Genomic DNA, 14385 nt, shown 5'->3' on the forward strand with positions numbered 1-14385 from the left:
CTTCAACATTTGGTTAATTGTATGGCCTTACTAAGTAGCCCATAGAAATTAGGTCAGTTTGAATCTCAAGGAATACATTTCTGCTGTGACAGCTTATGTACTGTACCTTATGAACCAGCCTGGCGCTGTTACGCAACCCACAGCAATCAGAACGATGGCTCTTTCTTTGTCCTCTAACTGGGGCAGCGGTCCTCTGCCTTTTATGGCCGTCATTAAACAGAGATGCAAGTAACGGAACACAGCACAAGGCAGACGAGGATCTAATACGGTTGTTCTGTCCACCATGCTTTCAGCCGCTGAACTGATTCTTAAGAGGTCAAGCTGCAGATCTTGTGTCTTGTTTGCGGAGTGGACGTGCCACTCATTTCTCACATGATGAGGAACTCTCGCTGACAGGCCAGCAGTGTAACCGAAAGCCCTCTGACATCACGGCTGCTAGAATGCTATGGAGTGCCATTGTCACTTGACTGAGAGCTAATTTAAGGAAAAGGTCTGCCTTCTCTGATATGACTCGGCTGTTTCACGGTTGCAAGAGTGCACACACAGTTTGGAGAACAATTGTGACACTTTCACATGACTTGTGCCTCCATTGGAGCGAAGCGGCAAGCTAACTTGAAGCGCTGTAATGTGAAGCTCAAAGTTCAGGTAGTTTTCAGCTCCGAGTCTGTTTTCACTGACGTTTCAAAGTACAGCCATGATTGTTATTCTATGTGTATCATTAATGCTGCATTTCAGACAACTCCAAACGTGGAAATCTCCCAAATCCTACGTGAAAATAACCACTGGATCAACCTCGAATACAGTGAGAAGCATAAATTGACGTCATTTCCAAAATGGCGGTAAATAAAGTGACATTACATTGGTTATCTTCAGGTGGAGGTAGACCTTTCAATTTCAATTTGTTGGTGCCAGTGCAAATGTCAAAAGATGGAAGAGGTAGATAGGGCCTACATACGAGCTATGTTTTGAAAACTTATTATGACTTCAATAATCAGCATATTACATGTTGGATATTTTATGCAAATTCTTAAATATTACAATATTATTATCAGTATACTACCTTTGAAATGCTTTGTATTTACATTTTTGAAGTCAAAAGCTGTAGGATACTTTTTTCAAAATCAAAACCATACAGTGTGACCAGAGTAGCCAGTCTGATTCCTGAACAAATTATTATTTATCAGTTTTTTTTTCTGAATCAAAAACAAACAGTACTTTGCAACCGTAGGTGATTCCCTAGCATATAACAACTTTTGACATGCATACAACTTGTGGCTCATGAGATTTTGTCAGTAATATTTATGAAAATAAATAAATGAATACAATTTTATTATTTAAATTTTTGGGTTACATTTTATGCCTTTTGCAAGAATTGTTTACTTTTTTTAATGATCAAAATCAAATTCGCCAGTTATTCATATTACTATTTTAAAATATTTTTTTCCTTGACAGTACTGAAAGAGTTAATGAAACCATTGTGAATGGCAAATATGAATCGGAATATGAACACAAATTTGTCCTTTTGTACTTTGTACTGAAGGTCTGTTTTGAACATACAGAAGCAAAGACATCTTATCACAGTCATGATTAAAGAATTGATCCCTTGTTTGGGCTCCATAGTGTTTCATTTTTATTTTAGTTGTCAGATAACAGAATCCAATAACTATTCATTGTAACACTTACTACAGTTCTTGTATGTCTGGATGTTCTATCTTGTGAACTTAACCAAGCACGTTCGGAAGACTTCAGTCTGAGGCTTGGTTTTTGTAGTATTTGACTGAACACCAGACCTAAGAGCCTTTGGCCACTCAAATAATAACAGCCTCTGGAAGGAAGAGTATTGATGTAGCTCAGGGATGGGCAACTTCGGTCCTGGAGAGCCACTGTCCTGCAGAGTTTAGCGCCAACCCTAATCAAACACACCTGTTTGTAGCTTTCTAGTGAGCTTGAAGGCTGTGTCCAAATTGTCCGGAAGTCGGTGTTTGTGAATTTGGACAGCCTACCCTTCTTTCAGTTCCCTCCCTTACCCGTTGCTCATATCCTGTCGCCTAGCAACCGTGACAGCGCCAAGCAAGAAGCGGGAAAATGGACAAACAAAGAGTTATTCTCCTCATTTTAATTCTTTTGGAAGAAATAAAGCAATTAAATAAATTAAATACTTTCTTTGCTCGTTGTCGGAGAGTTTTTTATATCAGACTACAAAACAGTCACATCCAGGTAAGCCATTATAGCCTATTTTTATTTGTTTTTAAGTATTCTACTAATTTCTCCTACAAATTCATTGAGCCGAAGCATAAACTTTAGCTTGTTTTGTCAGAGAAACTCCTCTCCCACTCCGCTACCGCTCGCTTCGTCCGCCATTACGCTCTGCCGAAAAGAATTATGGGATAGGTAGGACGGGAAAGGATCCACCACACCCATCCTTCCAATTCGGGGAAAAGGAGGACGTATTTGTGGGCCGCATTTGAAGGATCCTACGAATTTGGACAGCCTTCGTCGCGGCGCTGTGACGTAACATCCTTCAAATGAGTACTCCGAAGGATGCAGACCCTGAATTTGGACACAGCCGAAGACATTGATTAGCTTCTTCAGGTGTGTTTGATTAGGGTTGGAGCTAAACTCTGCAGGACAGTGGCCCTCCAGGACCGAAGTTGCCCATCCCTGATGTAGCTTAAGTGTAATAATACACAACCTATTTTCCACAATTGTAGACCTAGTCACATTCAATTTAAGGGGAATAAAAACTCAATTTTGAGGGATGGGAGCACAGCACGTTCACTGTGGGTTGTCCGTAGGTTGTCATTTGCATCAAATGAACGGCTTCGTTTTGGGTCTGTGTGGCATGCCGTCCCACATCATCAACCCCACGTACGCACCCTCGTTATTTGTTTATCTGGATTTGACTGGGAATTTATCGCATACTTTGAATATTTTCATATTTTTCTGTAATTTTCCTGGAACCTGTCCCAATCTGACAAGGGAAAGGAGCATCCCACTCTTCCGTCTTCGCCTGCCAGCGCTCCAGATTTCCTGCCTTCTATTGTGGCTGCAGCGGGATGCTAACGTCCTGGTTCAAGCCCTGAGGTCAATCCAACACGCTCTGTATAGCTCTGTCTTTCATTCTGGCTGTCCGTCTGGCACTCATTCCTTCTCCCTTCACTCGTCTGTTTCCACCCACTCACCTTAACGCTTTTGCCTAGCCGTGAGTCTAAAGCTGTCTAATGCTAGTCTTTGTGCAGTAGTTTCCCAACTCTTTCTTTCATCTCTGTTTCTGACTTTCCTCTGTTGCTCTTCCTCGTCTATGTCCTCCCAGGCCACCATTTGTGATCCAGCCTCACCGTGCCTGCCAAATCGCTTTGAACTTGAGCACCAACACAGCATATTTACTCTCAGTCTGATGTCTCGTTCTCAAGTATCTTATTACCGCTAACCAGGAGAGCAGCGTCTTTAGCAGCGTCTATCCATTGCATGCATTTTCATTTTCATTTACATTTAGGCATTTTTATCCAAAGCCACTTTCATTGCATTCAAGGTGCACATTTACAATTTTTCAGTTCTTGCTTTCCCTGGGAATCGAACCCATTATATTGCGTTGCTAGTCAAGTCAAGTCACCTTTATTTATATAGCGCTTTTTACAATGCAAATAGTGTCAAAGCACTGCACAATATCAAAAAAAAAGGAAAATAATGTGTCAATAAGTTTGAATAGTGTCTTTGCAATAAGGTCGGCAATATCGCTGGAAATGAAGCGTCCCCAACTAAGCAAGCCAGAGGCGACAGCGGCAAGGAACCAAAACTCCATCGGTGACAGAATGGAGAAAAAAACCTTGGGAGAAACCAGGCTCAGTCGGGGGGCCAATTCTCCTCTGGCCAAACAAACCAGCAGTTCAGTTCCAAACTGCAGCAAGTCAGATTGAATGGGCTCAGCTGGTTCCAGTGGTCTTTTCCGATGGCTGTCTAAGTGGCGGGGTCCTCAATGGGGATCTGTCTCTGGCGTTCATCCAGGTGTTTGGCCTCTGCCTACGATCAGGGACACATACGTCATCTCCCGGCGCTGATCCTCCATCTAAGGTGTTCGGTCATCTCAGATCATGTAATGGTTAGATCCAGACTGAAGTTCTGTAATTCCTGGCTACCACGGGATGTTAATCCCGTGGCAGAAACGTAGAGACAAGCAGAGACCTGATTAGCGTAGCTGCTGTTCCATCTAAGCAAAAATAAATTGTTCAACCCAAGCTAAAGAATAATAATAATGTACATTTGATCAGATATAACTGCAGTACAAGATTATAAGATGAGCTAGCACCATGCTCTACCTTTTTGACCCGGTGCTGTCAAAACCTCTGATGATTAACATAGTGATAACCTTAGCAGCAGATGGGACAAAAATTGGGATATGTCAAAGTAGATCTGTGCATTAAGTCTTGCAGTGTGCAATAGACCTGCCACTTTTTCTTTTCAACTTTTCATTTGATCTTTTTAATGCAATGTTTGCATAACTGAACAATATTTGAAGCCTGCATGCTGTTTTGTTTTATTATTTACTTAGTTAATATATATATATATATATATATATATATATGAAATTTATATATATGAAATTTGGGTACCGTGACACTAGTTTGAGCTACAGGTCAGGAAAGCCACTGTGCTTCTGAAATCTTGATAATTTTGCTATGCAGGAGTACACATTTTCAAGTTGATTGAATTCAAACACTTGATTCGATTCAACTCCAATTCAAAAGCTTTGATTTGTACTTTTTTGCATCACATTCAATACAGATTAAAATGTACAACTGATTGTAAATCAATTTGTGGCAGCATGGATGTAGCAGCAGGACAGTTAGTCAGCTACAGGATATTATCCAGGTTTATGTATTAGGATATTTTGTGTAACAGAATGGATGTGGAGGGGCTTTTGGAAGGGCTTTGAGGCCTTTCCTGCCTTCTGATGAGAGGATGTACTATCTGAAGTTGCACATCCTGCATATGATCACACACTAGCCCATTTGCTCAATGACGTACCATAAGAGCCTCATACTGCATTCCAGTAAGCCCGGTCAAAACAATGAAAAGTGTTTGAAATGAATTTCAACAACCTCAAATTCAATTCCTGTGATTTTCTCTGTGCATATGATGTCATCTCTTATTTACTGGTGGTTTTTGTGTCGACTGAATGTTCTAGTAATTCCAGGCTCTTGTAGAGTCAAGTCTGACAGTGTTTGTTTTTTTGTACTTTTACAGTTCTGCCAGCCTGGTGGATGGAGACTGTCCCGTGAGAGGAAACTCCCGACATTCTTCACAGTGGTGCTGACAGACATAGACTCAGAACGACACTTCTGCTCCTGTCTGACCTTCTTTGAGGCAGAGGTCAACCTGCAGGTGAGATTAAGGCCATGTTTTTATTACAAGGTCTAGTTAGGGGTCCAGGCATCTCTGCTGTTGTATTTGTATTGACTTTCTTTCTTCCTTGTTATTTTCTTGACTTAAAACAGTCCATGTGTCAGAGACCATAAAAACAACATAACATTTATTTTTGCCAGAATCATTTTGCAGGTTTTTTTTGTTTGATTTGGTCTGTCCTTGTCCATATCACAAAATTTTAAATGCACTGTCATTTAGCAGACATAGGCCAACATTTATTTAGGCTATTCAGGCATTGTAACCAGGGCTTGAAAACAAACAAACAAACAAACAAAAAAGTAAATCGGTTCACTCCGAACAGAATCGATATTTTAACGTTTCTGTAAAAAAAAAAATCTATTAACGATTAAATGACATTAAAGTATTTTTTAAAGATGTTTAAATTTTTTTGCTGCATTGTTAAAAAAAACACTACTTGTATAAAATTGCGTTTTTAGGAAAACAAAAACAGAGACTAAGTCGCGTCGCATTTTATTAGGCTATTACATTCAGAAATGATGTTGGCTAAAATGCCGGTAAATCAAAATGTTTCCAAACATTATAAACACAGTTATTAGTTTCTCTCCATAACAAATCCTCTAAACTTAAAGCTATAGCTCAGTGGTTCTCAACCCGCGGCCTGTCACGAATCCAAATGCGGCCCACCATGCTGAATCAGGGCCGGTGCCAAAGGGGGGCATTTGCAGGCCGTGCCCCCCCAAACGAGTTACTGTGCCCCCCACTTTCCATCCTCTCCCCCGAAACCGATAAAACAGCGCACATAAGAAAGCGATTGCATGCATTAGCGATTACCTGCATGCGATCACAGATTGCCCTGGCTCCGGCTCTGTGCTGAATGCTACAGTCTATATTTGTTAAGGGAAAAAACTAAATGTGGAAAATGCCAGCGAAGGAACGCATTCAAACAAGAATAGTTGCAGCATCAGCAGTGAAGAGAGTGCTGGACTTTCGCCATCAACTTTTGGTTTGCCCCGCCACTCACTTGAAGATGTTCAGGCAAAAAGAAACACCGATAGGCTACTGTGCAGCAATTATCCTTAATTACAGAAATGTGGCAGAACATCTCTGGAGAGAACCTCAGATTGCTGCAATGTCACAAAAATATGTTGTGTCTGTGTGTGCGTGAGGCACTGGCGCGATATGGCCATACCAGTGCTGGTTGGTTATACAGATGCAAGACATCATTCAAAACTGTCAAGCTTTTTCAAAACAAATAAAACTGTAAAATAAATAAAACTGTAAAGCTTTTGCAAAATGAAGAAAACTACTTTCTGCCATCTCGTTTTCCCTTCTGAAAATTTTGGAACACGTCACAATCACCATAGGCCTAACTCAGCACATTTTTTTTCTTTCGTTTCGTTAATCTGTCAATGATTTAAGTTAAATATATTTAGTGTATAGGCATATATATTCCTTTTTATGATCTGTTGAATCCAACTTACACTATCCTCGGATCAACTCTAACGCCGGTGCATTGTCATTGCGACTTACCAAGAGTTCACATGAGCGCGGGGCGCATTTCACTCGTTGGATGCGTCAGCATCACATTTGCATAGTCCATACTTGAATTCCTGATTGGTTGACAGTAAATTTCAAATATTAAATGGAACGATAAAATAACATTATTAACCGGTTAATGGCCATTTAAAATTTTCGATTCTGTTCGGAACTATAAAATTTTATTTTGTTTCTGGTTCTGTTCCAGTCAAAATTTAGTTTTCGTTAGTTTTTTTTCTTCCTTGAACCAGTTCGGAGCCCTGATTGTAACCAATCACAGACATTTCCATTATACACTTGAGGGAAATAGTGAATCAGAGGAGCATTAAATTGTCAATTAAATGCTCACAGTGGCGTGGCCAAGCAAAACTTTTCACAGGTCTTTATGGCCTCAGAAAGACCAGAGTACTTTTAACATAAAATAAGATATTTGGGAAAGTATCTCAATCAGTCAACCATATTGAGAAAGTTTTAGTAATGGCAGCTGTGATCAGGATGGGGCAAAGTTTACTGCTGCATCCTAAAGTTGGAGAAGGAAAGAAGAGGAGCTGCAAGGGGCTGGGGTTGGGGTTGGAGGACAGCTATGTAAAGAATGCAGTTGTAATTTCTGACTATTGCCCAGCACCCATCAGGGTTCCAGCCTTAGTCTCTTCCAGTGATAATGAGGCTAGAGGAACAGCTCCTGTAGAAGATTTTCAGTTATCCCACATTGTGAGAGGAAAAATATTGAGCATCCACATTTCTTCCCTATGTTGAGTTGTTTCGGCACAAAGTTGAAGTCCTGAGTTCAAGGAACCAGTTCACCAGTGCCTTTGACTGAGATAATCTACTGTATTAGGGCAAGATTGGCAATAAGAGTTACGTTTTGGCCGAGCAGGTAGTACCACGACTCCAGGCTGCTAAATCGCAAAGGCTTTGCTCTATAATCTGGCAAACCAATGCGCCATGGGGGGGCTGCCTCGAGCTGTTAAAGGCACGCTGATGCCTGTTTCTGATGATTCTATTTCAGGATAAATACCAGAGTATAGTCTAAAGCTTAAATTGGGTTATTCAAGTTCATTGATTGTTCTGCAGAAACAAGCCAATAAATTTTTGCCAATAGGCCTATATTGACTAATGGACCTACATCTTCTGAAAGTCCAAATAAGTTACACATGGACACCAGGTTATTAGGAGAATGTATGCCAAGTTTCACTCTTAGAGGGAGGCTGTAACAAGGAGAATCTCGTAAAAACCATTGGAGTAAATAAGTTAAAATTTGACACCCTTTTTCTTTGCTACAAGTGCTAATATACTGCAATATCAGTTGGACAGATGAACAAGAACGATTGCGGCGGCCTATTAAATTTTATCAGCCATGTGTATTTCTTGCAGACCTTACTACAGATCAATATAACCGGCTTCTTTTGAGATAAACTGCTGGACACCAACTGGATCAACAGCATCTGTTCTGCCAGTTTGCCAATTTGCAGTCTTATTCCAACTGCTTGGACTCTTTTTATTGTAACATTTGGCTATATTTATATTTATAAGTGTTTGCCAGTCATTTACTTCTGCAGTCACAGAGCATGAAGTGTAACTGGCATTAATTACACTGCATCCTGCTTACCAGGTCTTACAGGATGCTGGATTGTTATGAGTATATCATCATATCAACTGTCTTTCTGATAGCACACATAGATTTTAATGAGCACAGCTGTGTGACCCTACTGTTATCCAAAAGCACTTTTTTGGATTTTATTATGAGCCAAGTGTAGAAGGTGTGTAGCTCCTGTTGTTTAAATTGGCGTATTGTTCTGCTTCCTCTGGCTGGGAGTTTATGGCAGCACCTAGATCTGTTTGGAGGAAAGCTGCAATTTCAGCATATTCATATTGATCTTTTTTTGTTGCATCTACTGTTACAGTATTTGTCCAATGCAGTGCAGTGATGTGGAACAGGTTTGGTCTAGTATCCCAAAGGTTGTAGATTTAAATCCCACTTAAGGTCATTTCAGAGTTGTATCTCTCTTGTCCTTTGGCTCTTGGCATCATACTTACAGTACATATATTGCTGCCTCCATCTATATTTCTCCTCAGTGCTTTGCACTTCATTATTTTTTGTGTGTCATATCAATAAACTTTGCCACATTCATGCTTACTATGCCTAAAAGGTTTTTCATAAGATGATGGTGAGATTCCGAGCACCTTCATGTTGTACATTAATCATTGGGCTGGGTATCGAGTTCGATACTTTTTAGACACCGACCGAATTGCCTCGAGACCATCGAGTATCGAAAAACATCTTGTCGTTCGGTACCAAACTTCGAGATCTAAGGGGGTAAATCTTGTCAAGGTCAGTGAGCCGATAAGCCTGCAGCACTAGGTGTATTTGACTAGAAGCGGCACCGCGCTGATCGATTGGTGTTTGACATCCAAGCGATTCAAAGGCGTACAAAGCAGTCTGCTGCTCTCTATACCTCTCTCGGCCCTGCGCAGTGCTGCGTCAAGTCGAACATGCCTACTAGTTTACACCGGTTACAGAGATGTGGCTCACATGTGCGGCTGTAGCGTGAAAGCATCCCAACCCCCTTAGATGTAATGTAAGGCTACGTTTACACTGGTGTGTTTTTGTTTAAAAAGGAAAATGATCCTCGTCCATACTGGCATTTTAGAAAAGATCTCAGTCCATATTACATGACCGAAAGTGTGCATTACGTGACCATTCATGCACACTGTAGCATCATGCTACATAAGACAATAAATAAGATTTATATTCCACTTTTACTCAAAACTCACTTTAAACCACCATCTCGAGTGTTTGTAATACCTTCCTTTTGCTGTCTAATGTGTGTTTTTGCCATTGCTAAAATATGTATATAGTCCTCTGAGTCAGAAAAGCGATTGCGGAAGAGAGAAGGCATATAACGTTATACATACCGGCAGACAGCGCTGGAAGGTGCTAATGCTTATCAGTAAATTAGTGGAAAATGAATAGAAATTATAATTCTGTCTGAGCTATGCATTTTAAAACGATCACGCACTAGTGTAAACAGCCTAACAGATGTGTAAACTGAAAACTATTTGAGCTTTATTAAAATTATTGTGTTGGATATATTTTGTTCCTTTGTGCAGTGGCTCAATAGTCTTTGAGTCTGTATAATCTTGTTTAAATTGATTTCATAAAATTGGTATCGAAAAAAGTATCATTCAGGAACCGATATCGAAGTCAAGTTATCGGTATCGATATCGAATATTTTGGAGCGATACCCAGCCCTAATTACTACTTGAACTACTCAGTTCAAGTTCCTTCCACTGTAGACAAATGCAACGCTGCTGGGTTTTTTTTAAGGAGAAAAATGCAGGGATGCCTTCAAGAGAGCTCAAGGAAATCAGCTCCACAGCGTTTAATCATTTAGAATGTTGCAACAGGCTCTTGTTCCTCAGAAAGCAGGTCAGATGGGAACCATCTCTCTTGTAGAGACCACTGAATGACATTTGGCTTTTTTTGAGAGTTTAATTATCAGCCAGTTCCAAGTGTTGCCAAAACACTCTAGAGATTTCAGGGCCTGAATGTGATTTTGGAAAATGGGGGGAATTCCTCCGTATCCTCCATGTAGTGATGCGACTCCATTTAGTGAAGTGAAGTGAAGTGAAGTGACATTCAGCCAAGTATGGTGACCCATACTCGGAATTTGTGCTCTGCATTTAACCCATCCAACGTGCACACACACAGCAGTGAACACACACACACCGTGAACATACACCCGGAGCAGTGGGCAGCCATTTATGCTGCGGCGCCCGGGGAGCTGTTGGGGGTTCGGTGCCTTGCTCAAGGGCACCTCAGTCGTGGTATTGAGGGTGGAGAGAGCGCTGGACATTCACTCCCCCCACCTACAATCCCTGCCGACCGGAGAATCGAACCCGCAACCTTCGGATTACAAATCCGACTCTCTAACCATTAGGCCACGACTTCCCGATTTAGTGCAGCAAGTTAAGAGAAACACTCATACTGTTTGTGAAATTATAGTCTCCTAGAAAGATTTTAAATTACTGATTGATCTGTTCGTCAGTGTTGATTAATTTACTCTTTCAACCTTCATAGTGAATAAATGTTTGCGGAATTTCCCCGCATTATAAGCGGGAAAATTATTTGCAATAATCACAATCCTGTGCTGAAATTGAGGTTCTGGAATGTATTCGTTTTTTGTTTTTTTTACCTGTGGAAATGATGACGTGATGAGAATCATGATGAGAACCAGTTCATCACATCCCGACATTCCACATCTATTGAGAGTGGCATCCTAGTGCCGGCAATGTGGCATTTTGTGTAATTAACTTAATTCAGTATTCAGGATGTGGTGGTCATCATGACCCAAACGAAGCATTTCAATGCTGTGAGTCACATTAATTTGTTAAGCAGGCCACTTACCGTTCAAATACCTAGAAGGGTAATTCTTCAGATTCACTATGAATCAGTCCGTTTACCACATCTACATGGATGCCAGCATGCAGACATACTGTCAACTTCCTGTTGCTTTTCCTGGCTGAGTACAAATAAACCAACTCAAGACAGGATAAAGAATGTGTAATTAAATGGTCAATAAAAGCAGGAATTTTTTGCCTTTAGACGCTGGTGGTTCCAGAAGGTTACAAAACTGTTTGGCACATCATGTCTTTGAGCTTTGATGACCCCCAGCTGTCGGCTGGCGCTGTTCTCATCTATGGAGTTGACTGTATGGCCACTGTCTCTCTATTCCTTTCGGTCTCTCAATTTCACAGTGAGACTGTAAATCTTCTTTATTTATATTGCGTCCTTTACTACTGAGCCTCGTGGGAGATTAAGAGAGAAGGCCACCCACGAAGAGTACTTCACAGTGTCATCAGGCACATTAAGACTGAAGCATGGTTCTTAATCGCAGGCTCAGTGTCTTAAGGTCTCCAGAAAGGTCTTTTCAATTTGTCTGCTTCTGTCTCAACCTCACTGTTTTTCTTTGATACGCTTATCCAGAGGTTCGTAATGCAGTGTGGCTTCTTTCATGTAATGACCATGATAGCCCATTATCTCATTATTCTGTATGTCTCTCGGGACGGTTTTCCTTACATCACTTTTTTTTTAGGAATTACTAGATGCTAGACCGTCTTCTGAAACTGCATCCAAATTCCTATACTATCTATCCTAAAAAAATATTCAAAAGTTAGTGAGTCCCAACTTGTAGTATGTTGAAGTAAATATCCCAAAGGTATCCAGAATAGTCTACTATTTCCATTGGAAGTTCAAAATGTGGATTCATGCACACTCTAAAAGCTAATATTATAACAATCTATTATGCTTTTGAGGACTTGCAAGCACAAATAAAAAGTGTTTTAAAAAAACTACACATACAGTAACTATACAACAGTGTGTGGTTCATTAAAAATGCAGAAAAAAAAGAGCACTCTGGGTCTATGTTTAGTACAGTTAACCCTTATAAATGTCATTGACCAGTCCTGTCATAGGAAATTGTTTTCTCAAAACTTTCTTTAATGTCTATAGAGTAAATTTATCAAAAATTTGGATAGTTTTACATACATTTTAAAAGAAACTTCGGTTACACTTTATTTCGCGATTTGGTCCGCGGAAGTTTGGGTGGAACTTTAATCCCGCGGCTTAACCTTATGATGTCAATGGAAATGGTACCCCATAGGAAGAAAAATGCAAGCATTTCCATATAAGCATCCTGAACTGTATGTGCCAGTCTTGGAGTAAAGTCATTGAAAGTGCAAGATTCTCTCCATTCCATTTCACACTATTTAATAAGCTTGTTTTTATACGTTCATTGTTTTTAACACATCTGCAGGGACTAAGCATTTCAGGTGTTGTGTACTTGCCTAAAGCTACACCATTAACCCACTTGATGTAAAAATCATGACACACTAAAATATATTTTTCTTCTATCAGATTGGAAGCAGCAGCACTGGAATGTATTTTTCTTCATAATTGAACCAAATCCTCCCAATAAGGTTGAAATGTGTTTCCCATCTGTGGGGTATTTTAATCCTGTGCCCCCACTGATAAGATGTGGTGGATCTTGTGGCATGTTTTCACTGTCTGAGCAAATCAAATGAGCTCCAGTGCAGGGGGTTAGACGGCAGAGTTTGAGAGGTGGGCATCGTTATGAGCTTGCATGCCTGACGCCGACTCAAAGGAGACAATTAGAAGCAGATTGTGAGCAATGGGACATGACTCGGGCAAAACTTCTCCTTCTTATCGGTGTAAGATAATGAAGTCTCTATGTTGTTATGAATAGGTCACCCAAAAATTTAAATTAGCAGAACATTTACTCACCCTCAGGCCATCCAAGATGTAGAGGAGTTTGTTTCTTCATCAGAACAAATTAGCTTTACATCACTTGGTGTTTGGTGATGAGTTTTTGGCTCAAGGTCTGCATTTAAAGTCACACCAGAGGAGTTCAGCTGGGATCAGGACTTGGCTTTCTGCAGACCAGTCAAGTTCTTCCACCCTCAATCAATCATGTCTTTTTGAACCGTGTCTTATACACAGAGACACTGTCATGTTAGAATAGAAAAGGGTCCTGTCCAAACTGTTGCTATAAAAATAGAAACACACAATTCCCTAGAATATCATTATATGCTTAAACATTAAGATTTGTACTCATAGAAATTACTAAAGTAGTCAAACATGTTCATTAGAAGGGGGTGACCCAATACTTTTGGCAATATACTGTATGTTAGATTTTGATGTATGATGGATTTTTTACTGGAGGAAGTGTTATTATGGATTATAATGGTGATGGTCTAAAGTTAAAAAGGTCTTTGTATTTGTTTCTTACAAGCACACAGTTTTTCACTTCACATTTCAAGACATTAATTGTGGATTATTATGTTATTATACAATAAACACACAGGAAAACCCCGCAAACCCTTATACTTTTCAAAAGTATCATTAGCTCTTTTAAAATAACATGTAATTTGACTTTTTATAAGAAAAGTTAGTTTATGTTGTAAATTATTGTGATGTTACTCCCCAAAATCTTTTAATACTTTTCACTTCATTATTACACCACTTAATAATTTGTCATTTTATGTAATCTTGTTGAAAATGGCTCTTGTGGAAAATGAAATCTAATCCAAAAGTACATTTCTAATAACCCTTAAATTGATTTAATTTTAATATGTAGTTTGTGACCTGCTACATTTTTGCCTAAATTTATAGTTTTTCATTGACTTAATCCTCCCGTTGTCCCATAAACTCAGTTTGGGTTGTACATGTTGTAATTACTGTGATTTGTTTTTTCGCTGATTGCATCTTTGGACGTGATTATTCAGGAAATTGAATTTTTCCAAATACTCACATGGAGACAATTTACACACTTTTAGTTGATACACTAAAGCAGGACTTGTAATGTGAGCCTAAACGAGTTCAAATAGCATCTCAGCCCTTGGGACAAGACCCCTGCACAAAACAAACCCAAAACCCAGCCAGTT

The 14385-nt window shown here is 39.8% G+C and overlaps 1 protein-coding gene across 2 annotated transcripts in view; it reads left to right on the plus strand.

Moving 5' to 3' along the window:
- Positions 1-14385, plus strand: part of LOC306887262 (myotubularin-related protein 13-like) — a 145351-nt gene that overhangs the window by 42203 nt on the left and 88763 nt on the right. For both annotated transcript variants that reach the window (XM_079444880.1, XM_079444881.1), the window contains exon 3: positions 5245-5382. In XM_079444880.1, the coding sequence (XP_079301006.1) occupies positions 5245-5382 (138 nt within the window). The remainder of the gene's footprint in view (positions 1-5244; positions 5383-14385) is intronic.

This window comes from Barbus barbus, assembly GCF_936440315.1.
Source record: "Barbus barbus genome assembly, chromosome: 2".
Taxonomy (NCBI): Eukaryota; Metazoa; Chordata; class Actinopteri; order Cypriniformes; family Cyprinidae; genus Barbus; species Barbus barbus.